The sequence below is a fragment of the Oncorhynchus masou genome, unplaced genomic scaffold (genome assembly GCF_036934945.1).
Source record: "Oncorhynchus masou masou isolate Uvic2021 unplaced genomic scaffold, UVic_Omas_1.1 unplaced_scaffold_1401, whole genome shotgun sequence".
Lineage (NCBI taxonomy): Eukaryota > Metazoa > Chordata > Actinopteri > Salmoniformes > Salmonidae > Oncorhynchus > Oncorhynchus masou.
Window position 1 is genome coordinate 79,672 of NW_027003941.1, and position 25,939 is coordinate 105,610.

Consider the following 25,939-nt stretch of genomic DNA (forward strand, 5'->3'; position numbering starts at 1 on the left):
TAGATCTGAGATAATGGATAACTCCAGTTAGAGGTAGATCTGAGATAATGGATAACTCCAGTTAGAGGTAGATCTGAGATAATGGATAACTCCAGATAGAGGTAGATCTGAGATAATGGATAACTCCAGATAGAGGTAGATCTGAGATAATGGATAACTCCAGTTAGAGGTAGATCTGAGATAATGGATAACTCCAGTTAGAGGTAGATCTGAGATAATGGATAACTCCAGTTAGAGGTAGATCTGAGATAATGGATAACTCCAGTTAGAGGTAGATCTGAGATAATGGATAACTACAGTTAGAGGTAGATCTGAGATAATGGATAACTCCAGATAGAGGTAGATCTGAGATAATGGATAACTCCAGATAGAGGTAGATCTGAGATAATGGATAACTCCAGTTAGAGGTAGATCTGAGATAATGGATAACTCCAGTTAGAGGTAGATCTGAGATAATGGATAACTCCAGATAGAGGTAGATCTGAGATAATGGATAACTACAGTTAGAGGTAGATCTGAGATAATGGATAACTCCAGTTAGAGGTAGATCTGAGATAATGGGATAACTCCAGATAGAGGTAGATCTGAGATAATGGATAACTCCAGATAGAGGTAGATCTGAGATAATGGATAACTCCAGTTAGAGGTAGATCTGAGATAATGGATAACTCCAGTTAGAGGTAGATCTGAGATAATGGATAACTCCAGTTAGAGGTAGATCTGAGATAATGGATAACTCCAGTTAGAGGTAGATCTGAGATAATGGATAACTCCAGTTAGAGGTAGATCTGAGATAATGGATAACTCCAGATAGAGGTAGATCTGAGATAATGGATAACTCCAGTTAGAGGTAGATCTGAGATAATGGATAACTCCAGTTAGAGGTAGATCTGAGATAATGGATAACTCCAGATAGAGGTAGAGCTGAGATAATGGGATAACTCCAGTTAAGACTGCATGCTCAGCCCAGCAGAGATTACAGAGATGATGCAAGACCTGCTGCCAAACTGCAACCTTAACTGCATATCATCACGTCAAATACACAAAGTCAATCCGTGTCATGTTGACGGTAACGATGCATCTGAATGGTGCAGGGCTGTTGTAAAACCCTTCCAAGACCACTGTTAAAGTTACACCCTCAGGGTGGGTTGGATGATACAGACTTCACATACATAGCGTGTGTGTGTGTGTGCGTGCGTGTGCTTGTGTGTACTTGTGTGTGTGTGTGTGTGTGTGTGTGTGTGTGTGTGTGTGTGTGTGTGTGTGTGTGTGTATGTGTGTGTGTGTGTGTGTGTGTGTGTGTGTGTGTGTGTGTGTGTGTGTGTGTGTGTGTGTGTGTGTGTGTGTGTGTGTGTGTGTGTGTGTAGACAGAGCTCAGAGCTCTGGGATTAAACCAAGGACACATCACCAGACCTAACATAACCTTACCTAAACACACAGGCCTGGCTGCTGCTGCAGGCTGCTGTCCACAGAGACACACTGGTTCTAAACCAACATCAACTGAGTCTTACAGGAGAGGAAAACTAAGTAGAAAGAGAGAAGGAAAAGAACAGAGAGGTAGAGGGAAAATACAGAGAGAGAGAGAGAAAGAGAGAGAGAGACAGAGAGAGAGAGAGAAACAGAGACAGAGAGGAGAGACAGAGAGAGAGAGAAAGAGAGAGACATAGAGAAAGAGAAAGAGAGAGAAACAGAGAGAGAGAGAGAGAGAGAGAGAGAGAGACAGAGACAGAGACAGAGACAGAGACAGAGACAGATGGGAAGCCCCAGAAGGTGGACACCAGACCAGACTGATCAGAGGACACCAGACCAGACTGATCAGAGGACACCAGACCAGACTGATCAGAGGACACCAGACCAGACTGATCAGAGGACACCAGACCAGACTGATCAGAGGACACCAGACCAGACCGATCAGAGGACACCAGACCAGACTGATCAGAGGACACCAGACCAGACTGATCAGAGGACACCAGACCAGACTGATCAGAGGACACCAGACCAGACCGATCAGAGGACACCAGACCAGACTGATCAGAGGACACCAGACCAGACTGATCAGAGGACACCAGACCAGACTGATCAGAGGAAACCAGACAGGACGAGGGTGATAGAAAGCCAGACGATTGGTCAGATCAATTCCACCATTTTCATAAACAGGCTGAAGCCTGCCTGGAGCGCAGCACACTATCAAAACAACCACAGCCTGAGAGGCCCCAGCAGAGAAACCTCTGATGGAGAGAGAGAGAGAGAGAGAGAGAGAGAGAGAGAGAGAGAGAGAGAGAGAGAGAGAGAGAGAGAGAGAGAGAGGGTCGGAGGGGAGTACGAGAGAGAGAGGGTAGGAGGGGAGTAAGAAAGAGAGTGGGTAGGAGGGGAGAAAGAGAGAGAGAGGGTAGGAGGGGAGAAAGAGAGAGAGAGACGGTAGGAGGGGAGAAAGAAAGAGAGTGGGTAGGAGGGGAGAAAGAGAGAGGGTAGGAGGGGAGAAAGAAAGAGAGTGGGTAGGAGGGGAGAAAGAGAGAGAGAGACGGTAGGAGGGGAGAAAGAAAGAGAGAGAGGGTAGGAGGGGAGAAAGAGAGAGAGTGGGTAGGAGGGGAGAAAGAGAGAGAGAGACGGTAGGAGGGGAGAAAGAAAGAGTGGGTAGGAGGGGAGAAAGAGAGAGAGAGAGGGTAGGAGGGGAGTACGAGAGAGAGTGGGTAGGAGGGGAGTAAGAGAGAGAGAGGGTAGGAGTGTAGAAAGAGAGACCCTGAACTCTTACAGAGAGAGGGTAGGAGGGGAGAAAGAGAGAAAGAGGGTAGGAGAGGAGAAAGAGAGAAAGAGGATAGGAGTGTAGAAAGAGAGAGTCCCCTGAACTCTTACAGAGAGAGGGTAGGAGGGGAGGAAGAGAGAGGGTAGGAGGGGAGGAAGAGAGAGGGTAGGAGGGGAGGAAGAGAGAGGGTAGGAGGGGAGGAAGAGATGTTACGCTGGCCTGAGAGACGGCTACTAATCTATAGCTGAAGAATCTCCTCTCCTACTGCTACAATGCATCCTCTGCAGGCCGTGAAAGTCAGACAGACTGATAAGAGTATCCTGTACATTTCTCTGTCCAGGCCGTGATAGTCAGACTGATAAGAGTATCATGTACATTCCTCTGTCCAAGCCATGATAGACAGACTGATAAGAGTATCATGTACATTCCTCTGTCCAGGCCGTGATAGACAGACTGATAAGAGTATCATGTACATTCCTCTGTCCAGGCCGTGATAGTCAGACACACTGATGAGACGATCCAGGACATCCTCAGTCTGGATTCAATGAACATCGTTCTGTGGACTAACTTCAGAACATCTGGCTGTAGTTACTGTATTTATTGAAGGGATAACAAAGTAATGAGGATTCAATGTAAGAATCTGTTCAGTGGACAATCGACAACTCCAGGGTGCGTTGGTAAATACACTGCTGTCTTATCACCCAGTGACCTGGGATCCAGTGGAGGTGATCCTCTAGGGTCTATTGGAGGTGATCCTCTAGGGGATCCTCTAGTAACCCAGTGGGGGTGATCCTCTAGGGTCCAGTGGAGGTGATCCTCTAGGGTAGAGTGGAGGTGATCCTCTAGGGTCCAGTGGAGGTGATCCTCTAGGTGATCCTCTAGGGTCCAGGGGAGGTGATCCTCTCGGTGATCCTCTAGGGTCCAGGGGAGGTGATCCTCTAGGATCCAGTGGAGGTGATCCGCCAGGAGCCAGTGGAGGTGATCCACTAGGATCCAGTGGAGGTGATCCTCTAGGGTCCAGTGGAGGTGATCCTCTAGGGTCCAGTGGAGGTGATCCTCTAGGATCCAGTGGAGGTGATCCTCTAGGATCCAGTGGTGATCCTCTAGGGTCCAGTGGAGGTGATCCTCTAGGGTCCAGTGGAGGTGATCCTCTAGGGTCCAGTGGAGGTGATCCTCTATGATCCAGTGGAGGTGATCCTCTATGATCCAGTGGAGGTGATCCTCTAGGGTCCAGTGGAGGTCATCCTCTAGGGTCCAGTGGACGTGATCCTCTAGGGTCCAGTGGACGTGATCCTCTAGGATCCAGTGGAGGTGATCCTTTAGGATCCAGTTGAGGTTATCCCTGAGAGTAATCAGTCTCAGCGCCACTGCTTAGGACCACATGTAGGGGTTCCAGAGATCATCAGGGGTCACTAAGACCACATGTAGGGGTTCCAGAGATCATCAGGGGTCACTAGGACCACATGTAGTGGTTCCAGAGATCATCAGGGGTCACTAAGACTACATGTAGGGGTTCCAGAGATCATCAGGGGTCACTAGGACCACATGTAGGGGTTCCAGAGATCATCAGGGGTCACTAGGACCACATGTAGGGGTTCCAGAGATCATCAGGGGTCACTAAGACCACATGTAGGGGTCCAGAGATCATCAGGGATCACTAGGGGTCAGCAGGCTTTCCTTGGGGTCAAGTTCCATTTGACATCTCTAGTCTACTAACAACGCCAGGGGGGGGGGAGAGGAGAGGAGAGGAGAGTAACACTAGCAGTCTACAGGGAAAAGGTTGGTGTTTCAGAACAGGGGACACTGTAAGCCGATATAGACACACAGCTGACAGATCATCTGATAACTGTGGTACATCTGTACTGTATTACTGTGTTGCACTGTGTGGGGCCAAATGAAAACAAGGGTCAGTGAACTGTGACCAAGGGCCAGTGGACTGCGACTTAGGGCCAGTGGACTGTGACTAAGGGCCAGTGGGCTGCGACTAAGGGCCAGTGGGCTGCGACTAAGGGCCAGTGGGCTGCGACTAAGGGCCAGTGGACTGACACTAAGGGCCAGTGGACTGACACTAAGGGCCAGTGGACTGCGACTTAGGGCCAGTGGACTGTGACTAAGGGCCAGTGGACAGTGACTAAGGGCCAGTGGACTGTGACTAAGGGCCAGTGGACAGTGACTAAGGGCCAGTGGACTGTGACTAAGGGCCAGTGGACAGTGACTAAGGGCCAGTGGACTGTGACTAAGGGCCAGTGGGCTGTGACTAAGGGCCAGTGGGCTGTGACCAAGGGCCAGTGGGCTGTGACTAAGGGCCAGTGGGCTGTGACTAAGGGTCAGTGGACTGTGACTAAGGGCCAGTGGACTGTGACTAAGGGCCAGTGGCCTGTGACCAAGGGCCAGTGGACAGTGACTAAGGGCCAGTGGACTGCGACTAAGGGCCAGTGGGCTGTGACTAAGGGCCAGTGGACTGTGACCAAGGGCCAGTGGGCTGTGACTAAGGGCCAGTGGACAGTGACTAAGGGCCAGTGGACTGTGACTAAGGGCCAGTGGACTGTGACCAAGGGCCAGTGGGCTGTGACTAAGGGCCAGTGGGCTGTGACTAAGGGCCAGTGGACTGACACTAAGGGCCAGTGGACTGACACTAAGGGCCAGTGGACTGTGACTAAGGGCCAGTGGGCTGTGACTAAGGGCCAGTGGACTGCGACTAAGGGCCAGTGGACTGTGACTAAGGGCCAGTGGGCTGTGACTAAGGGCCAGTGGGCTGTGACTAAGGGCCAGTGGACTGCGACTAAGGGCCAGTGGGCTGCGACTAAGGGCCAGTGGGCTGCGACTAAGGGCCAGTGGACTGACACTAAGGGCCAGTGGGCTGTGACTAAGGGCCAGTGGACTGTGACTAAGGGCCAGTGGGCTGTGACTAAGGGCCAGTGGACTGCGACTAAGGGCCAGTGGACTGCGACTAAGGGCCAGTGAACTGTGACCAAGGGCCAGTGGACTTTGACCAAGGGCCAGTGGACTTTGACTAAGGGCCAGTGGACTGTGACTAAGGGCCAGTGGACAGTGACTAAGGGCCAGTGGACTGTGACTAAGGGCCAGTGGACAGTGACTAAGGGCCAGTGGACTGTGACTAAGGGCCAGTGGGCTGTGACCAAGGGCCAGCGGGCTGTGACCAAGGGCCAGCGGGCTGTGACTAAGGGCCAGTGGGCTGCGACTAAGGGCCAGTGGGCTGCGACTAAGGGCCAGTGGGCTGCGACTAAGGGCCAGTGGGCTGTGACTAAGGGCCAGTGGACTGTGACTAAGGGCCAGTGGGCTGTGATTTTTAATTTATTTAACCTTTATTTAACAAGGCACACAGTTGAAGTATTAACACAATCAGAACCACCACCATCAGAACCGCCACCGTCAGAATCACCACCGTCAGAACCACCACCATCAGAACCGCCACCGTCAGAACCGCCACCGTCAGAACCGCCACCGTCAGAACCGCCACCGTCAGAACCACCACCGTCAGAACCTCCACCATCAGAATCACCACCGTCAGAATCACCACCGTCAGAACCACCACCGTCAGAACCACCAGCGTCAGAACCACCACCGTCAGAACCACCACCGTCAGAACCTCCACCATCAGAACCACCACCATCAGAACCACCACCATCAGAACCACCACACTCAACTCAATTGAAAAAGTATTTTAAAAATATTGAAATTGGAAGCTGTTCTTGTACAGCCTGTGTGTCAGCCAGAGTAGTATCCTAGGTTACCTAGAAGAGACAGATCTATGAGCTGCAGCTGGCTGCCCAGAGTAGTATCCTAGGTTACCTAGAAGAGACAGATCTATGAGCTGCAGCTGGCTGGCCAGAGTAGTATCCTAGGTTACCTAGAAGAGACAGATCTATGAGCTGTAGCTGGCTGCCCAGAGTAGTATCCTAGGTTACCTAGAAGAGACAGATCTATGAGCTGCAGCTGGCTGGCCAGAGTAGTTACCTAGGTTACCTAGAAGAGACAGATCTATGAGCTGTAGCTGGCTGCCCAGAGTAGTATCCTAGGTTACCTAGAAGAGACAGATCTATGAGCTGTAGCTGGCTGGCCAGACTAGTTACCTAGTTGACCTAGAAGAGACAGACCTATGAGCTGTAGCTGTCTGGCCAGAGTAGTTTCCTAGGTTACCTAGAAGAGACAGGCCTATGAGCTGTAGCTGACTGGCCAGAGTAGTATCCTAGGTTACCTAGAAGAGACAGGTCTATGAGCTGTAGCTGGCTGGCCAGAGTAGTATCCTAGGCTACCTAGAAGAGACAGGCCTATGAGCTGTAGCTGGCTGGCCAGAGTAGTTACCTATTTTACCTAGAAGAGACAGACGTATGAGCTGTAGCTGGCTGGCCAGAGTAGTTACCTAGGTTACCTAGAAGAGACAGGCCTATGAGCTGTAGCTGGCTGCCCAGAGTAGTTACCTAGGTTACCTAAAAGAGACAGACCTATGAGCTGTAGCTGGCTGGCCAGAGTAGTTACCTAGGTTACCTAGAAGAGACAGACCTATGAGCTGTAGCTGGCTGGCCAGAGTAGTATCCTAGGTTACCTAGAAGAGACAGGCCTATGAGCTGTAGCTGGCTGGTAGAGTAGTTACCTAGGTTACCTAGAAGAGACAGACCTATGAGCTGTAGCTGGCTGGCCAGAGTAGTTACCTAGGTTACCTAGAAGAGACAGACCTATGAGCTGTAGCTGGCTGGCCAGAGTAGTTACCTAGGTCACCTAGAAGAGACAGGTCTATGAGCTGTAGCTGACTGGCCAGAGTAGTTTCCTAGTTTACCTAGAAGAGACAGACGTATGAGCTGTAGCTGGCTGGCCAGAGTAGTTACCTAGGTTACCTAGAAGAGACAGGCCTATGAGCTGTAGCTGGCTGGCCAGAGTAGTTACCTAGGTTACCTCGAAGAGACAGGTCTATGAGCTGTAGCTGGCTGGCCAGAGTAGTTACCTAGGTTACCTCGAAGAGACAGGCCTATGAGCTGTATCTGACTGGCCAGAGTAGTTTCCTAGGTTACCTAGAAAAGACAGACCTATGAACTGTAGCTGCCCGGCCAGAGTAGTTACCTAGTTTACCTATGAGCTGTAGCTGGCTGGCCAGAGTAGTTACCTAGGTTACCTAGAAGAGACAGACCTATGAGCTGTAGCTGGCTGGCCAGAGTAGTTACCTAGTTGTCCTAGAAGAGACAGACCTATGAGCTGTAGCTGGCTGGCCAGAGTAGTTTCCTAGTTGACCTAGAAGAGACAGGCCTATGAACTGTAGCTGGCTGGCCAGAGTAGTTTTCTAGGTTACCTATGAGCTGTAGCTGGCTGGCCAGAGTAGTTTCCTAGGTTACCTATGAGCTGTAGCTGGCTGGCCAGAGTAGTTTCCTAGTTGACCTAGAAGAGACAGGTCTATGAGCTGTAGCTGGCTGTTCTTACCTTGCTAGGGATGCGTGCAGTCAGAAGGAAGGCCCGGTGAGATGAGAGAGCCTAAGGAAAACAGAGAAAATAAACAAATAAGTTAATCATCACACAGCAATTACAAGGCAGCTGTAGAGCATCACACAGCAAGTCCAAGGCAGCTGTAGAACATCACACAGCAACTACAAGGCAGCAGTAGAACATCACACAGCAACTCCAAGGCAGCTGTAGAACATCACACAGCAACTACAAGGCAGCTGTAGAACATCACACAGCAACTACAAGGCAGCTGTAGAAGATCACACAGCAACTACAAGGCAGCTGTAGAACATCACACAGCAACTACAAGGCAGCAGTAGAACATCGCAGAGCAACTACAAGGCAGCTGTAGAACATCACACAGCAACTACAAGGCAGCTGTCGATCATCACCAAGCCACTACAAGGCAGCTGTAGAACATCACACTGCAACTACAAGGCAGCTGTAGAACATCACACAGCAACTCCAAGGCAGCTGTAGAACATCACACAGCAACTACAAGGCAGCTGTAGAACATCACACAGTAACTACAAGGCAGCTGTAGAACATCACACAGTAACTACAAGGCAGCTGTAGATCATTACACAGCAACTACAAGGCAGCTGTAGAACATCAAACAGCAACTACAAGGCAGCTGTCAAACATCACACAGCAACTACAAGGCAGCTGTAGAACATCACACAGCAACTACAAGGCAGCTGTAGAACATCACACAGTAACTACAAGGCAGCTGTAGAACATCACACAGTAACTTCAAGGCAGTTGTAGAACATCACACAGCAACTACAAGGCAGCTGTAGAACATCACACAGCAACTACAAGGCAGCTGTAGAACATCACACAGCAACTACAAGGCAGCAGTAGAACATCACACAGTAACAAGGCAGCAGTAGAACATCACACAGTAACAAGGCAGCAGTAGAACATCACATAGTAACAACAAGGTGGCAGTAGAACATCACACAGTAACTACAAGGCAGCAGTAGAACATCACACAGCAACTACAAGGCAGCTGTAGAACATCACACAGCAACTACAAGGCAGCAGTAGAACATCACACAGTAACAACAAGGCGGCAGTAGAACATCACACAGTAACTACAAGGCAGCTGTAGAACATCACACAGCAACTACAAGGCAGCTGTAGAACATCACACAGCAACTACAAGGCAGCTGTAGAAGGAAGGAAAAGTTTTCCCCCGTGTCATGTTTAAAAACAAGGCCTGGGCAAGATGGCCTCCTTCCAGCAGAAGAGGACAGTGACGGATATTTGTTTTGGCTGAGGGACATTTAGAGTGACCCCACAGGGCCTGAGAACAGGGGAAAGAGAATGGGGGGAGAGAAAGAATGAGAGAGCCAAAGTGAGAGAAGAAAGAGACAGATAGAGGAATGGACTCATCTTGCTGGGTCTCCTCATCCCCTGACCTGACTAGATTCAGAGAGACAACCACTGTGTGCTGTGGCCTCACCTCATCGCTCTCTCTCGCTCTCTCTCCTCTCTTTCTCTCTCTCTTTTAAAGAGCACCAATTACTCATGGTTTTATGTACAATTCTTTAAAAATAGGAAAAATACCAGAATATTCTCTAACTCTCAGGAAGGATCCTTACAAACAAATCTATGATTCTAAACCAAACCAGGCCATTACAACACATCACCATGTCTGTGTTCCAAATGGAACCCTATTCCCTATATAGTGGACTTCTGTGTTCCAAATGGAACCCTATTCCCTATATAGTGGACTACTGTGTTCCAAATGGAAAACTATTACCTATATAGTGGACTACTGTGTTGAAATGGAACCCTATTTCCTATATAGTGGACTACTGTGTTCCAAATGAAACCCTATTCCCTATATAGTGGACGACTGTGTTCCAAATGGAACCCTATTCCCTGTATAGTGGACTGCTGAGTTGAAATGGAACCCTACTCCCTATATAGTGGACTACTGAGTTGAAATGGAACCTTATTCCCTATATAGTGGACTACTGAGTTGAAATGGAACCCTATTCCCTATATAGTGGACTACTGAGTTGAAATGGAACCCTATTCCCTATATAGTGGACTACTGAGTTGAAATGGAACCTTATTCCCTATATAGTGGACTACTGAGTTGAAATGGAACCCTATTCCCTATATAGTGGACTACTGAGTTGAAATGGAACCCTATTCCCTGTATAGTGGACTACTGTGTTCCAAATGGAACCCTATTCCCTATATAGTGGACTGCTGAGTTGAAATGGAACCCTATTTCCTATATAGTGGCCTACTGAGTTGAAATGGAACCCTATTCCCTATATAGTGGACTACTGAGTTGAAATGGGACCATATTCCCTATATAGTGGACTACTGAATTGAAATGGAACCCTATTCCCTATATAGTGGACTACTGAATTGAAATGGAACCCTATTCCCTATATAGTGGACTACTAAGTTGAAATGGAACCCTATGCCCTATATAGTGGACCACTGCGTTGAAATGGAACCCTATTCCCTATATAGTGGACTACTAAGTTGAAATGGAACCCTATGCCCTATATAGTGGACCACTGCGTTGAAATGGAACCCTATTGCCTATATAGTGGACCACTGCGTTGAAATGGAACCCTATTCCCTATATAGTGGACCACTGCGTTGAAATGGAACCCTATTGCCTATATAGTGGACTACTGTGTTCCAAAGGAACCCTATTCCCTATATAGTGGACAACTGTGTTCCAAATGGAACCCTATTGCCTATATAGTGGACCACTGCGTTGAAATGGAACCCTATTGCCTATATAGTGGACCACTGCGTTGAAATGGAACCCTATTGCCTATATAGTGGACTACTGTGTTCCAAATGGAACCCTATGCCCTATATAGTGGACCACTGCGTTGAAATGGAACCCTATTGCCTATATATCTATTTGGAATGCAGAAAAATATGTCTCTTTTCTCCATAATCTGCCTGATTCAGTTCCCTGTCCTCCACAGAGTGATTCAGTTCCATAATTAGGTTGGGAATGAGAGTCATTATACTCAACTCAAATGAGGCCGTTCACCCAAATCAGAGTTGTTCCTGTTTTAGCTACTGCCATGGGGCCTTCTCTGACTCAGCATCATCACACACGTGACTCCCGCAAAGAGACAGACAGAAGCTTTTATACAGCCTGTCACAGGACAATGAATCTAAATCTTTAGGTACTGAGCTCCAGTCATCGAGGCCCCCGTGGTAAATGAGCTCATCTCTGCTTGACTCAACACACAGCAGACAGAGATCCAGAGACTGCAGCTCTGTACTGGGACAACAGGATATTACAGGATGCGACTCTGCTGTCATCTCTTCCTGGTCTGAACATGATAATAATGGAAACCCTGCAGCTCTCAAAACACTGAGTAACCAGCCCAGTGACTACTGAGTAACCAGCCCAGTGACTACTGAACACCCAGCCCAGTGACTACTGAGTAACCAGCCCAGTGACTACTGAGTAACCAGCCCAGTGACTACTGAGTAACCAGCCCAGTGACTACTGAGTAACCAGCCCAGTGACTACTGAGTAACCAGCCCAGTGACTACTGAACACCCAGCCCAGTGACTACTGAGTAACCAGCCCAGTGACTACTGAGCACCCAGCCCAGTGACTACTGAGCACCCAGCCCAGTGACTACTGAGTAACCAGCCCAGTGACTACTGAGTAACCAGCCCAGTGACTACTGAGTAACCAGCCCAGTGACTACTGAGCACCCAGCCCAGTGACTACTGAGTAACCAGCCCAGTGACTACTGAGCACCCAGCCCAGTGACTACTGAATAACCAGCCCAGTGACTACTGAGCAACCAGCCCAGTGACTACTGAGCAACCAGCCCAGTGACTACTGAGTAACCAGCCCAGTGACTACTGAGGAACCAGCCCAGTGACTACTGAGGAACCAGCCCAGTGACTACTGAGCACCCAGCCCAGTGACTACTCCCAGTGACTACTGAGCACCCAGCCCAGTGACTACTGAGCACCCAGCCCAGTGACTACTGAGCACCCAGCCCAGTGACTACTGAGTAACCAGCCCAGTGACTACTGAGTAACCAGCCCAGTGACTACTGAGTAACCAGCCCAGTGACTACTGAGTAACCAGCCCAGTGACTACTGAGCACCCAGCCCAGTGACTACTGAATAACCAGCCCAGTGACTACTGAGCAACCAGCCCAGTGACTACTGAGTAACCAGCCCAGTGACTACTAAGTAACCAGCCCAGTGACTACTGAGCACCCAGCCCAGTGACTACTGAGCACCCAGCCCAGTGACTACTGAGTAACCAGCCCAGTGACTACTGAGTAACCAGCCCAGTGACTACTGAGTAACCAGCCCAGTGACTACTGAGCACCCAGCCCAGTGACTACTGAGTAACCAGCCCAGTGACTACTGAGCACCCAGCCCAGTGACTACTGAATAACCAGCCCAGTGACTACTGAACAACCAGCCCAGTGACTACTGAGCAACCAGCCCAGTGACTACTGAGTAACCAGCCCAGTGACTACTGAGCAACCAGCCCAGTGACTACTGAGTAACCAGCCCAGTGACTACTAAGTAACCAGCCCAGTGACTACTGAGCACCCAGCCCAGTGACTACTGAGCACCCAGCCCAGTGACTACTGAGTAACCAGCCCAGTGACTACTGAGTAACCAGCCCAGTGACTACTGAGCACCCAGCCCAGTGACTACTGAGCAACCAGCCCAGTGACTACTGAGTAACCAGCCCAGTGACTACTGAGTAACCAGCCCAGTGACTACTGAGTAACCAGCCCAGTGACTACTGAGCACCCAGCCCAGTGACTACTGAGCACCCAGCCCAGTGACTACTGAGTAACCAGCCCAGTGACTACTGAGCACCCAGCCCAGTGACTACTGAGTAACCAGCCCAGTGACTACTGAGCACCCAGCCCAGTGACTACTGAGTAACCAGCCCAGTGACTACTGAGTAACCAGCCCAGTGACTACTGAGCAACCAGCCCAGTGACTACTGAGCACCCAGCCCAGTGACTACTGAGTAACCAGCCCAGTGACTACTGAGTAACCAGCCCAGTGACTACTGAGTAACCAGCCCAGTGACTACTGAGTATTTAGGACAGGTAGTTTCACAGCCTGCCAGTCAGACAGTAGCCCTCCTTCATGACCCCCTCCCCCCAGGCCCCCTCCAGGCCCTGCTCCCAGACCCTCCTCCCAGGCCCTCCCCCCAGGCCCTCCCCCCAGGCCCTCCTTCCAGGCCATGCTCCCAGGCCCTCCTCCCAGGTCCCCTCCAGGCCCTGCTCCCAGGCCCTCCTCCCAGGCCCCGCTCAGGCCCTCCTCCCAGGCCCTGCTCCCAGGCCCTCCTCCCAGGCCCCTCTCAGGCCCTCCTCCCAGGACCTGCTCCCAGGCCCTCCTCCCAGGCCCTCCTACCCAGGCCCTCCTACCCAGGCCCTCCTACCCAGGCCCTCCTACCCAGGCCCTCCTCCCCAGGCCCTCCTCCCAGACTCTCCTCCCAGGCCCTGCTCCCAGGCCCTCCTCCCAGACTCTCCTCCCAGACTCTCCTCCCAGGCCCTCCTCCCAGGCCCTCCTCCCAGGCCCTCCTCCCAGACTCTCCTCCCAGACTCTCCTCCCAGGCCCTCCTCCCAGACTCTCCTCCCAGGCCCTCCTCCCAGACCCTCCTCCCAGGCCCTCCTCCCAGGCCCTCCTCCCAGGCCCTCCTCCCAGACCCTCCTCCCAGGCCCTCCTCCCAGACCCTCCTCCCAGGCCCTCCTCCCAGGCCCTCCTCCCAGACCCTCCTCCCAGGCCCTCCTCCCAGGCCCTCCTCCCAGGCCCTCCTCCCAGGCCCTCCTCCCAGGCCCTCCTCCCAGGCCCTCCTCCCAGGCCCTCCTCCCAGACTCTCCTCCCAGGCCCTCCTCCCAGGCCCTCCTTCCAGGCCCTCCTCCCAGACTCTCCTCCCAGGCCCTCCTCCCAGGCCCACCTTCCAGGCCCTCCTCCCAGACTCTCCTCCCAGGCCCTCCTCCCAGGCCCTCCTCCCAGACTCTCCTCCCAGACTCTCCTCCCAGACTCTCCTCCCAGGCCCTCCTCCCAGACTCTCCTCCCAGGCCCTCCTCCCAGGCCCACCTTCCAGGCCCTCCTCCCAGGCCCTCCTTCCAGGCCCTCCTCCCAGACCCTCCTTCCAGGCCCTCCTCCCAGACTCTCCTCCCAGGCCCTCCTCCCAGACTCTCCTCCCAGACTCTCCTCCCAGGCCCTCCTCCCAGGCCCTCCTTCCAGGCCCTCCTCCCAGACTCTCCTCCCAGGCCCTCCTCCCAGTCCCTCCTCCCAGGCCCTCCTCCCAGACCCTCCTCCCAGACCCTCCTCCCAGGCCCTCCTCCCAGACCCTCCTCCCAGGCCCTCCTCCCAGACCCTCCTCCCAGGCCCTCCTCCCAGACTCTCCTCCCAGACTCTCCTCCCAGACTCTCCTCCCAGACTCTCCTCCCAGGCCCTCCTCCCAGGCCCTCCTTCCAGGCCCTCCTCCCAGACTCTCCTCCCAGGCCCTCCTCCCAGGCCCTCCTCCCAGGCCCTCCTCCCAGGCCCTCCTCCCAGACTCTCCTCCCAGGCCCTCCTCCCAGGCCCTCCTCCCAGGCCCTCCTTCCAGGCCCTCCTCCCAGACTCTCCTCCCAGGCCCTGCTCCATGGCTGTTCTGACCCCTAAATGGACTATAAGCCATAAACCAGCCTAGAAGCCATCTGCGACCACCGCCATCACCCTGGCCTCTCAGCCAATCGCAGAGCAGCATCTCCAGATGGCCACAACGCTGGTGCAGCGAAGAGGATTTGTGTGGAAGGGGGGTGCAGAATTCTGCAGAAACACCAAATAATACATGCAGAGGCCGATTATCAAAATATAAATTATCAAAATCCTGAAAAAAAAGCTGTTAAATTCTACAACCACCTAAAAGGAAGCGATTTCCAAACCTTGCATAACATAGCCATCACCTACAGAGAGATGAACCTGGAGAAGAGTCCCTAAGCAAGCTGGTCCTGGGGCTCTGTTCACAAACACAAACACACCACACAGAGCCCCAGGACAGCAGCACAATTAGACCTAACCAAATCATGAGAAAACAAAAAGATAATTATTTGACACATTGGAAAGGATTCCCAAAAAAAGCAAACTAGAATGCTATTTGGCCCTAAACATGGAGTACACAGTGGCAGAATACCTGACCACTGTGACTGACCCAAAACTAAGGAAAGCTTTGACTATGTACAGACTCGGTGTGCATAGCCTTGCTATTGAGAAAGGCCGCCGTAGACAGACATGGCTCTCAAGAGAAGACAGGCTATGTGCTCACTGCCCACAAAATGAGGTGGAAACTGAGCTGCACTTCCTAACCTCATGCCCAATGTATGACCATATTAGAGACACATATTTCCCTCAGATCACACAGACCTACAAAGAATAAACACAAATGATAAACTCCCATATCTACTGGGTGAAATACCACAGTGTGCCATCACAGCAGCAAGATGTGGGACCTGTTGCCACAAGGGCAACCAGTGAAGAACAGACACCATTGTAAATACAACCCATATTTATGTTTATTTATTTTCCCTTTTGTATTTGAACTAATTGCACATTGTTACAACACTGTATATAGACATAATATGACATTTGAAATGTCTTTATTCCTTTGGGACTTTTGTGAGTGTAATGTTTACTGTTCATTTTTATTGTTTATTTCACTTTTGTTTATATTCTACTTCACTTGCTTTGGCAATGTTGACACATGTCTGCCGTTTGAATTGAATTGAATTGAGAGAGAGAGAGACGACACACACACACACACACACACACACACACACACACACACACACACACACACACACACACACACACACACACACACACACACACACACACACACACACGGTGACAGAAAGAGAGGGCACGTTGTTCTGTTAAATTATGTAGAATATTGGCCTGTTGGAAACTACAACTCCCTACTACATCTGTTAAACTATGTAGAATATTGGCCTGTTGGAAACTACAACTCCCTACTACATCTGTTAAACTATGCAGAATATTGGCCTATACAAACTTATTACATCCCACAGTTTGGGCGTGATCTCATTTATCTCGAGAGAAACGGAGCATTGAGCTCACAAAAACAAAAAACAAACATGTAATTCAAATAATTGAAGCGTCAATTTTGGTTAATCACTGTGAGATGTAAACACAGGCTAAACCTACATTCCATCTAAAGGTCAGGCAGCGTGTGTGTGTGTGTGTGTGTGTGTGTGTGTGTGTGTACAGTGTGTACAGTGTGTGTACAGTGTGTGTGTGTGTGTGTGTGTGTACAGTGTGTGTGTGTGTACAGTGTGTGTGTGTGTGTGTGTGTACAGTGTGTACAGTGTGTGTACAGTGTGTGTGTGTGTGTGTGTGTACTGTGTGTGTGTGTGTACAGTGTGTGCAGTGTGTGTACTGTGTGTGTGTGTGTGTGTGTGCTTCCAGTTGAAGCTCGCATCCGCTACAAGACCATGGTGCTTGCCTACGGAGCTGTGAGGGGAACGGCAGTACCTCCAGGTTCTGATCAGGCCCTACACCCAAACAAGGGCACTGCTTTCATCCACCTCTGGCCTGCTCGCCTCCCTACCACTGAGGAAGTACAGTTCCCGCTCAGCCCAGTCAAAACTGTTCGCTGCTCTGGCCCCCCAATGGTGGAACAAACTCCCTTACGACGCCAGGACAGCGGAGTCAATCACCACCTTCCGGAGACACCTGAAACCCCACCTCTTCAAGGAATACCTAGGATAGGATAAGTAATCCTTCTCACCCCCCCCCCCTTAAATGATTTAGATGCACTATTGTAAAGTGGCTGTTCCACTGGATGTCAGAAGGTGAATTCACCAATTTGTAAGTTGCTCTGGATAAGAGCGTCTGCTAAATGACTTAAATGTCAAATGTAATGTAAATGTGTGTGTGTGTGTGTACAGTGTGTGTGTGTGTGTGTGTGTGTGTGTGTGTGTGTGTGTGTGTGTGTGTGTGTGTGTGTGTGTGTGTGTGTGTGTGTGTGTACAGTGTGTGTGTGTGTACAGTGTGTGTATAGTTTGTGTGTGTACAGTGTGTGTACAGTGTGTGTGTGTGTGTGTGTGTGTGTGTGTGTGTGTGTGTGTGTACAGTGTGTACAGTGTGTGTGTACAGTGTGTGTACAGTGTGTGTACAGTGTGTACAGTGTGTGTGTACAGTGTGTGTGTGTGTGTACAGTGTGTGTGTACAGTGTGTACAGTGTGTGTACAGTGTGTGTGTGTGTGTGTGTACTGTGTGTGTGTGTACAGTGTGTGTGTGTACAGTGTGTGTGTGTGTGTGTGTGTACAGTGTGTACAGTGTGTGTGTGTACAGTGTGTGTGTGTGTGTGTGTGTCCATCTACTCTACAGTAGCATTACACACACAGATTATCCTGACTGTCAAACCTCCACCTCCACAGATTATCCTGACTGTCAAACCTCCACCCTACCTCCACAGATTATCCTGACTGTCAAACCTCCACCCCCACCTCCACAGATTATCCTGACTGTCAAACCCCCAACTCCACAGATTATCCTGACTGTCAAACCTCCACCCTACCTCCACAGATTATCCTGACTGTCAAACCCCCAACTCCACAGATTATCCTGACTGTCAAACCTCCACCCTACCTCCACAGATTATCCTGACTGTCAAACCCCCACCTCCACAGATTATCCTGACTGTCAAACCTCCACCCCTACCTCCACAGATTATCCTGACTGTCAAACCCCCAACTCCACAGATTATCCTGACTGTCAAACCTCCACCCCCACCTCCACAGATTAACCTCACTGTCAAACTTCCAGCTCCACCCCCACCTCCACAGATTATCCTGACTGTCAAACCTCCAGATTATCCTGACTGTCAAACCTCCACCCCCACCTCCACAGATTATCCTGACTGTCAAACCTCCACCCCCACCTCCACAGATTATCCTCACTGTCAAACCCCCACATCCACAGAGTATCCTGACTGTCAAACCTCCACCCCCACCTCCACAGATTATCCTGACTGTCAAACCTCCACCCCCACCTCCACAGATTATCCTCACTGTCAAACCTTTTTCTAAATATTTATGCCGCCTGACATAGCAAAATGAACGAGGGTCCAGCTTCCGAACAGACAGACTTTTGTGTGTGTGTGTGTGTGTGTGGGTGGGTGGACCGACAGACAGTGGTTGAATGTTCAGATCAGTTGGGCCTCAGTCCCAGAAAGCCTGTCTCTGTAACCTCAAACCAACCAAAATACATTCCTCAAACACATCATCTGCTCTTCTCATATCTCCTACTGCACCGTGACGTGTGTGTGTGTGTGTGTGTGTGTGTGTGTGTGTGTGTGTGTGTGTGATTCATATTATGATTATGTTCATATCATGTTGATTGACAGAGTTAGCAGGCTTCGCCACAGAGTTAGCAGGCTTCGCCACAGGTTAGCAGGCTTCGCCACAGAGTTAGCAGGCTTCGCCACAGAGTTAGCAGGCTTCGCCACAGAGTTAGCAGGCTTCGCCACAGAGTTAGCAGGCTTCGCCACAGAGTTAGCAGGCTTCTCCACAGAGTTAACAGGCTTCGCCACAGAGTTAGCAGGCTTCGCCACAGAGTTAGCAGGCTTCGCCACAGAGTTAGCAGGCTTCGCCACAGAGTTAGCAGGCTTCGCCACAGAGTTAACAGGCTTCGCCACAGGTTAGCAGGCTTCGCCACAGAGTTAGCAGGCTTCGCCACAGAGTTAGAAGGCTTCGCCACAGGTAAGCAGGCTTCGCCACAGAGTTAGCAGGCTTCGCCACAGGTTAGCAGGCTTCGCCACAGGTTAGCAGGCTTCGCCACAGGTTAGCAGGCTTCGCCACAGGTTAGCAGGCTTCGCCACAGAGTTAGCAGGCTTCGCCACAGAGTTAGCAGGCTTCGCCACAGAGTTAACAGGCTTCGCCACAGAGTTAGCAGGCTTCGCCACAGGTTAGCAGGCTTCTCCACAGAGTTAGCAGGCTTCTCCACAGAGTTAGCAGGCTTCGCCACAGGTTAGCAGGCTTCGCCACAGGTTAGCAGGCTTCGCCACAGAGTTAACAGGCTTCGCCACAGATTAGCAGGCTTCGCCACAGATTAGCAGGCTTCGCCACATCTTACTAACGTCGAAACAAAATGAAACCTAATTTGCCCCCAAATCTGGTTTGATTAATCCATAATGTCTCCATTATAAACTGATCCCTGGAGCAGCTGTTTGACAGGCGCTGATTAATGTGAGAGGATATTAAACCATTCAGCTGATAACTAGTAACGATCCCTGGATGGTCTCTTCAGCATGACAATATAATACAGGTGATATACGCTGAAGTCGAGCAGAAACAACCCCTTTTCTTCTTCTCCTTTTTCACCACAAAGACAATTAATTGTTCACTACAACGAAAACATAATATTGACAACATTATGAGACAACTGTCACGTTGGACAACATTATGAGACAACAGTAACTGTCACGTTGTCTAATTAAATGGACAACAATATGAGACAACTGTCACATTGTCTAATTAGATGGACAACATTATGAGACAACAGTAACTGTCACGTTGTCTAATTAGATGGACAACAATATGAGACAACAGTAACTGTCACATTGTCTAATTAGATGGACAACAATATGAGACAACAGTAACTGTCACGTTGTCTAATTAGATGGACAACAGTATGAGACAACTGTCACGTTGTCTAATTAGATGGACAACAATATGAGACAACAGTAACTGTCACGTTGTCTAATTAGATGGACAACAGTATGAGACAACTGTCACGTTGTCTAATTAGATGGACAACAGTATGAGACAACAGTAACTGTCACGTTGTCTAATTAGATGGACAACATTGAGACAACAGTAACTGTCACGTTGTCTAATTAGATGGACAACATTATGAGACAACAGTAACTGTCACATTGTCTAATTAGATGGACAACAGTATGAGACAACAGTAACTGTCACGTTGTCTAATTAGATGGACAACATTATGAGACAACAGTAACTGTCACGTTGTCTAATTAGATGGACAATATTAGAGGGAGAGAGAGAGAGAGAGAGGGGGGGGAGAGAGAGAGAGGGACAGAGACCAAGAGAGAGAAAGACCGAGAGAGAGAGAGACCGAGAGAGAGAGACCGAGAGAGAGAGACAGACAGACACAGAGAGAGAGAGAGAGGGACAGAGAGAGAGAGACAGAGCGACAGAGAGACAGAGAGAGAGACAGAGAAAGAGAGAGACAAAGAGAGAGAGAGAGAGAGAGACAAAGAGAGAGAGAGACAGACAGAGAGAGAGAGAGAGACAGAGAGAGAGAGAGAGAGACAGAGAGACAGAGAGAGAGAGAGAGAGAGAATACTTAACCTGTGTAAAAGACACCAAACATAGAAAATCATTAAACTAAATACTGTGACGACCCTCCCACTCTGTCTGCCGTATTCTCTCTTTGTTCTTGTTTCCTTATTAGGATGCCGGTGGGCGGAGTTGGGAGGGTCTTCAGCTACATGGGAAACACCTGGGCCTGGTGTGTCCCAGGATAAATAGACCTCTTCCACATTCATGGAGGGGACTCTCTCCATGCAGACACCTTTACAGATTTTGTTGTGTTTCTTGGTGTTGTTTTGGCTGTTTGCTTTGGCATCTTTCAACACCCTGCATTATCACATTCATGCAAAACTTTCACTTACACTACTGATTACTGATTACACACACCATTGTATATTGTACTTAGTTTACTTTATTTAATAAATATATGTTTTGTTACTCCTTATCTCCACGTTGTCTCCCTTTTGTTTGCGGGCTTTGAGCCGGTTCGTGACAATACAGAATTAGTGATCATAGCCTGGTTATTTAAACAGGACGCCATCAAACAACATGGCTGACCAGCGAGGACAGACTATGTCATAACTGTGGGTCAGGACCAGAGAGGACAGACTATGTCATAACTGTGGGTCAGGACCAGAGAGGACAGACTATGTCATAACTGTGGGTCAGGGCCAGAGGAGAGGACAGACTATGTCATAACTGTGGGTCAGGGCCAGAGAGGACAGACTATGTCATAACTGTGGGTCAGGACCAGAGAGGACAGACTATGTCATAACTGTGGGTCAGGGCCAGAGAGGACAGACTATGTCATAACTGTGGGTCAGGACCAGAGAGGACAGACTATGTCATAACTGTGGGTCAGGACCAGAGAGGACAGACTATGTCATAACTTTGGGTCAGGGCCAGAGAGGACAGACTATGTCATAACTGTGGGTCAGGGCCAGAGGAGAGGACAGACTACGTCATAACTGTGGGTCAGGACCAGAGAGGTCAGACTATGTCATAACTGTGGGTCAGGACCAGAGAGGACAGACTATGTAATAACTGTGGGTCAGGGCCAGAGGAGAGGACAGACTATGTCATAACTGTGGGTCAGGGCCAGAGAGGACAGACTATGTCATAACTGTGGGTCAGGACCAGAGGAGAGGACAGACTATGCCATAACTGTGGGTCAAGACCAGAGGAGAGGACAGACTATGTCATAACTGTGGGTCAGGGCCAGAGGAGAGGACAGACTATGTCATAACTGTGGGTCAGGACCAGAGGAGAGGACAGACTATGCCATAACTGTGGGTCAGGGCCAGAGGAGAGGACAGACTATGTCATAACTGTGCGTCAGGACCAGAGAGGACAGACTATGTCATAACTGTGGGTCAGGGCCAGAGAGGACAGACTATGTCATAACTGTGGGTCAGGGCCAGAGGAGAGGACAGACTATGTCATAACTGTGCGTCAGGACCAGAGAGGACAGACTATGTCATAACTGTGGGTCAGGGCCAGAGAGGACAGACTATGTCATAACTGTGGGTCAGGGCCAGAGGAGAGGACAGACTACGTCATAACTGTGGGTCAGGGCCAGAGACATAGTTATACAGTAACCCAGTTATACAGTTATACAGTAATCCAGTTATACAGTAATCCAGTTATACAGTAATCCAGTTATACAGTAATCCAGTTATACAGTAATCCAGTTATACGGTAACCCGGTTATCCAGTTATACAGTAACCCGGTTATACGGTAACCCGGTTATACAGTAATCCAGTTATACGGTAACCCGGTTATACGGTAACCCGGTTATACAGTAATCCAGTTATACGGTAACCCGGTTATACGATAATTGTGCCAGCCCGAGAGAGAGTACATGAGGACTGACCTTCTGACCTCTACATCATCCTCTCACCTGTGTCACCTGTGGAGCACCCTGGTTTATTTAACCAACCACAGGGCAGAGAGCAAGGCCAACTGAGGAAACAACTGGAGGTCAGCAGCCCTCCTACGGGGCGTGGCGTCCCATCTGGGCCGGGCCCGACTGGGCCTGGACACTACAGTAGTCTGGGAGAATTCAGTTTTTCACTTCAGTCAAAATGAACTGAGAATCTCCTAGAAAACAATAGGCTGCTGTACACACATCTCTCTCTCCTGTCTGTCATGAAGTCATACAGACAGATGGTTAGAATCCCCTGGTCCTGGGCCACTGTTCTCTTCCAGACCTGACTCACACTGACACAGCTCGTGAGTCACAGCCATTGGCCTAGTCAGGCCCACAGGGTGAGGCAGGACACTCAGGGTTGATGGATGGACAGGCAAGGAGAGGTGGCTGTTTTAGGGACCCTGTACTTGTGTTCCATGCAGTGGATAGAACTCCTATCCTCCTCCTGCTCCTCTCTCCTCCTCCTCTCTCCTCTCCTCTCTCTCCTCCTCTCTCTCCTCCTCTCTCTCCTCTCTCTCTCCTCTCTCTCCTCCTTTCCTCCTCCTCCTCTCTCTTCCTCCTCCTCTCTCTCCTCCTCTCTCTTCTCCTCCTCTCTCTCCTCCTCTCTCTCCTCCTTTCCTCCTCCTCCTGCTCCTCTCTCTCCTCCTCCTCTCTCTCCTCCTCCTCTCTCTCATCCTGCTCCTCTCTCTCTTCCTCCTCCTCTCTCCTCCTCTCTCTCCTCCTTTCCTCCTCCTCCTGCTCCTCTCTCCTCCTTTCCTCCTCCTCTCTCCTCTTTTCATCCTCCTCCCATCTCCTCCTGCTCCTCTCTCCTCCTTTCCTCCTCCTTTCCTACTCCTCCTGCTCCTCTCTCCTCCTTTCCTCCTCCTTTCTCCTCCCCCACCTCCTCTCTCCTCCTCCTCTACCCTCCTCTACCTTCCTCCTCCCCATCTCTTCCTCTCCCCTTTCCATTCTGTTCTTGGGCCTCTGGCACTTCACAATAACCTACTTATAATGGCAGCGCCAGAGGAAAGAGTGAAATGAATGAATTGATTTCTTCCTCATATAATACAACCCCTAACCGGCACTAAAGACATTCCATTTAGTTGGAGACAGACTGTGTTTTCCTGTAGATAAAGTCTCAATTCTCTCTTCAGAAAAGAAGGTTTTGTTCACCTGTTGGTGTTTGCTTTGGTATCGGCTAATGAAATCACCAAAACCAGAAATTCCCTGGCTACGCCAGACTCTGCTTTGTCATATACCAGGCAACCCGAGATTCTGCTTTATCACACACCTGGCAACCCGAGATTCTGCATGATCACATACCTGGCAATCCGAGATTCTGCATTATCACACACCTGCAACCCGAGATTCTGCATTAACACACACCTGGCAACCCAAGATTTTGCATTATCACACACCTGTTAACCCGAGATTCTGCATTATCACACACCTGGCAACGCCAGATTCTGCCTTATCACATACCTGGCAACCTGAGATGCTGCATTATCACATACCGGGCAACCCGAGATCTGCATTATCACACACCTGGCAACCCGAGAATCTTCTTCATCACATACCTGGCAACGTCATTTTCTACTTTATTACACACCTGGCAACCCGAGAATCTTCTTCATCACAAACCTGGCAACGTCATTTTTTACTTTATCACATACCTGGCAACGCTAGATTCTCCTTTATTACATACCTGGCAACCCCGAGATTCTGCTTTATCACAATCTGCTCTCCCATCGTTTCTCCAAGCCTCTTCCAGGCTCTCTTCCAACCTCTCTCTCACTACCAGCCTTTCCCAGCCACACCTAGCCTCTTTCCGAGATTCTCTCCCAGCCTCTCTCCCACCCAACAACACCAGATTCTACTTTATCACATACCTGGCAACGTCAGATGCCAGACAGACAAGCAGAATTTCCAGGCTTCATCCTAACCTTTAAATCATCAAACTTGTGCAGTGTCCCAAATTCCACCCTATTCCCTACATAGTGCACTACATTTAACCAGGGCACAAAAGCAGTGCTCTATGTAGGGAATAGGGTGCATCATGATGTAATAACTCAGCACTATACAGGAGCCTACAGTGTATATATATTAAACCCTTGAATGAGTAGGTGTGTCCAACTGTTGACTGGTACTATATACAGTATATACAGTACCAGTCAAATATATACAGTACCAGTCAAATATATATAGTACCAGTCAAATATATACAGTACCAGTCAAATATATACAGTACCAGTCAAATATACACAGTACCAGTCAAATATATATATAGTACCAGTCAAATATATACAGTACCAGTCAAATATATATAGTACCAGTCAAATATATATAGTACCAGTCAAATATATACAGTACCAGTCAAATATATACAGTACCAGTCAAATATATACAGTACCAGTCAAATATATACAGTACCAGTCAAAAATATACAGTACCAGTCAAATATATATAGTACCAGTCAAATATATTTAGTACCAGTCAAATATATACAGTACCAGTCAAATATATACAGTACCAGTCAAATATATATAGTACCAGTCAAAAGTTGGACACACCTACTCATTCAAGGGATTTTATTTTTGTTGTATTTTCTACATTGTACGGTGTTTCCTCTGACACATTGGTGCGTCTGGCTTCCGGGGTTAAGTGGGCATTGTGTCAAGAAGCAGTGCGGCTTGGTTGGGTCGTGTTTCGGAGGACGCACGGCTCTCTGCCTTCGTCTCTCCCGAGTCCATGGGGGAGTTGCAGCGATGAGACAACACTGTAACTACCAATTGGAAACCAGGACAAAATAAATAAACTCCCTATACATAAAATACAAGTTTATAAATATGAAAATCTCTCTCTTAAATCAGTCTCCTCAGTTATGCCAGATAAGACAGACATAAACCAAAAGGTTCTGCTCCCCAATCCAACACCACCTCTATCCAAACACGTCAGACAATATTGGCAGACAGGTTGCAAACCATTTTGTTCTGTTCAGCAGTAGAGCCTTAGGGCTGGATGGGGCTGAAATATCCTGGCTGAGTCCGAAATGGCACTCTATTCCCTATATAGTGCACTACTTTGGACCAGAGGCCCTGGGGGAAAAATGGTGCACTACATAGGGAACAAGGTGCCATTTGGGACTCAAGCCGTCTCTCCATACAGTACATGTAGGTGTGGTTGGTGGGGTCTGACGGAGCAAATTGGCTGCACTTCACATGGATTCACTCCAGGCTAGAACATGCTGATAGTGCACCTGATGTCTGGGTCTACTGCTGCAGCCTCATGCAGCCTCCTACTGCTGCAGCCTCCTGCAGCCTCCTACTGCTGCAGCCTCCTACTGCTGCAGCCTCCTACTGCTGCAGCCTCCTACTGCTGCAGCCTCCTGCAGCCCCCTGCAGCCTGCTGCAGCCTCCTACTGCTTCAGCCTCCTACTGCTTCAGCCTCCTACTGCTTCAGCCTCCTACTGCTGCAGCCTCCTACTGCTG

General features: G+C 49.6%; 1 protein-coding gene across 1 annotated transcript in view; it reads right to left on the bottom strand.

Annotated features, from left to right (window-relative positions):
• LOC135530632 (F-actin-uncapping protein LRRC16A-like) overlaps positions 1–25,939 on the bottom strand; it is a gene marked incomplete at its 3' end in the record, with an annotated part of 151,605 nt that overhangs the window by 76,769 nt on the left and 48,897 nt on the right. Inside the window, exon 3 of the mRNA XM_064958917.1 lies at positions 8,177–8,227. Coding sequence (XP_064814989.1) covers positions 8,177–8,227 — 51 coding nt within the window. The remainder of the gene's footprint in view (positions 1–8,176; positions 8,228–25,939) is intronic.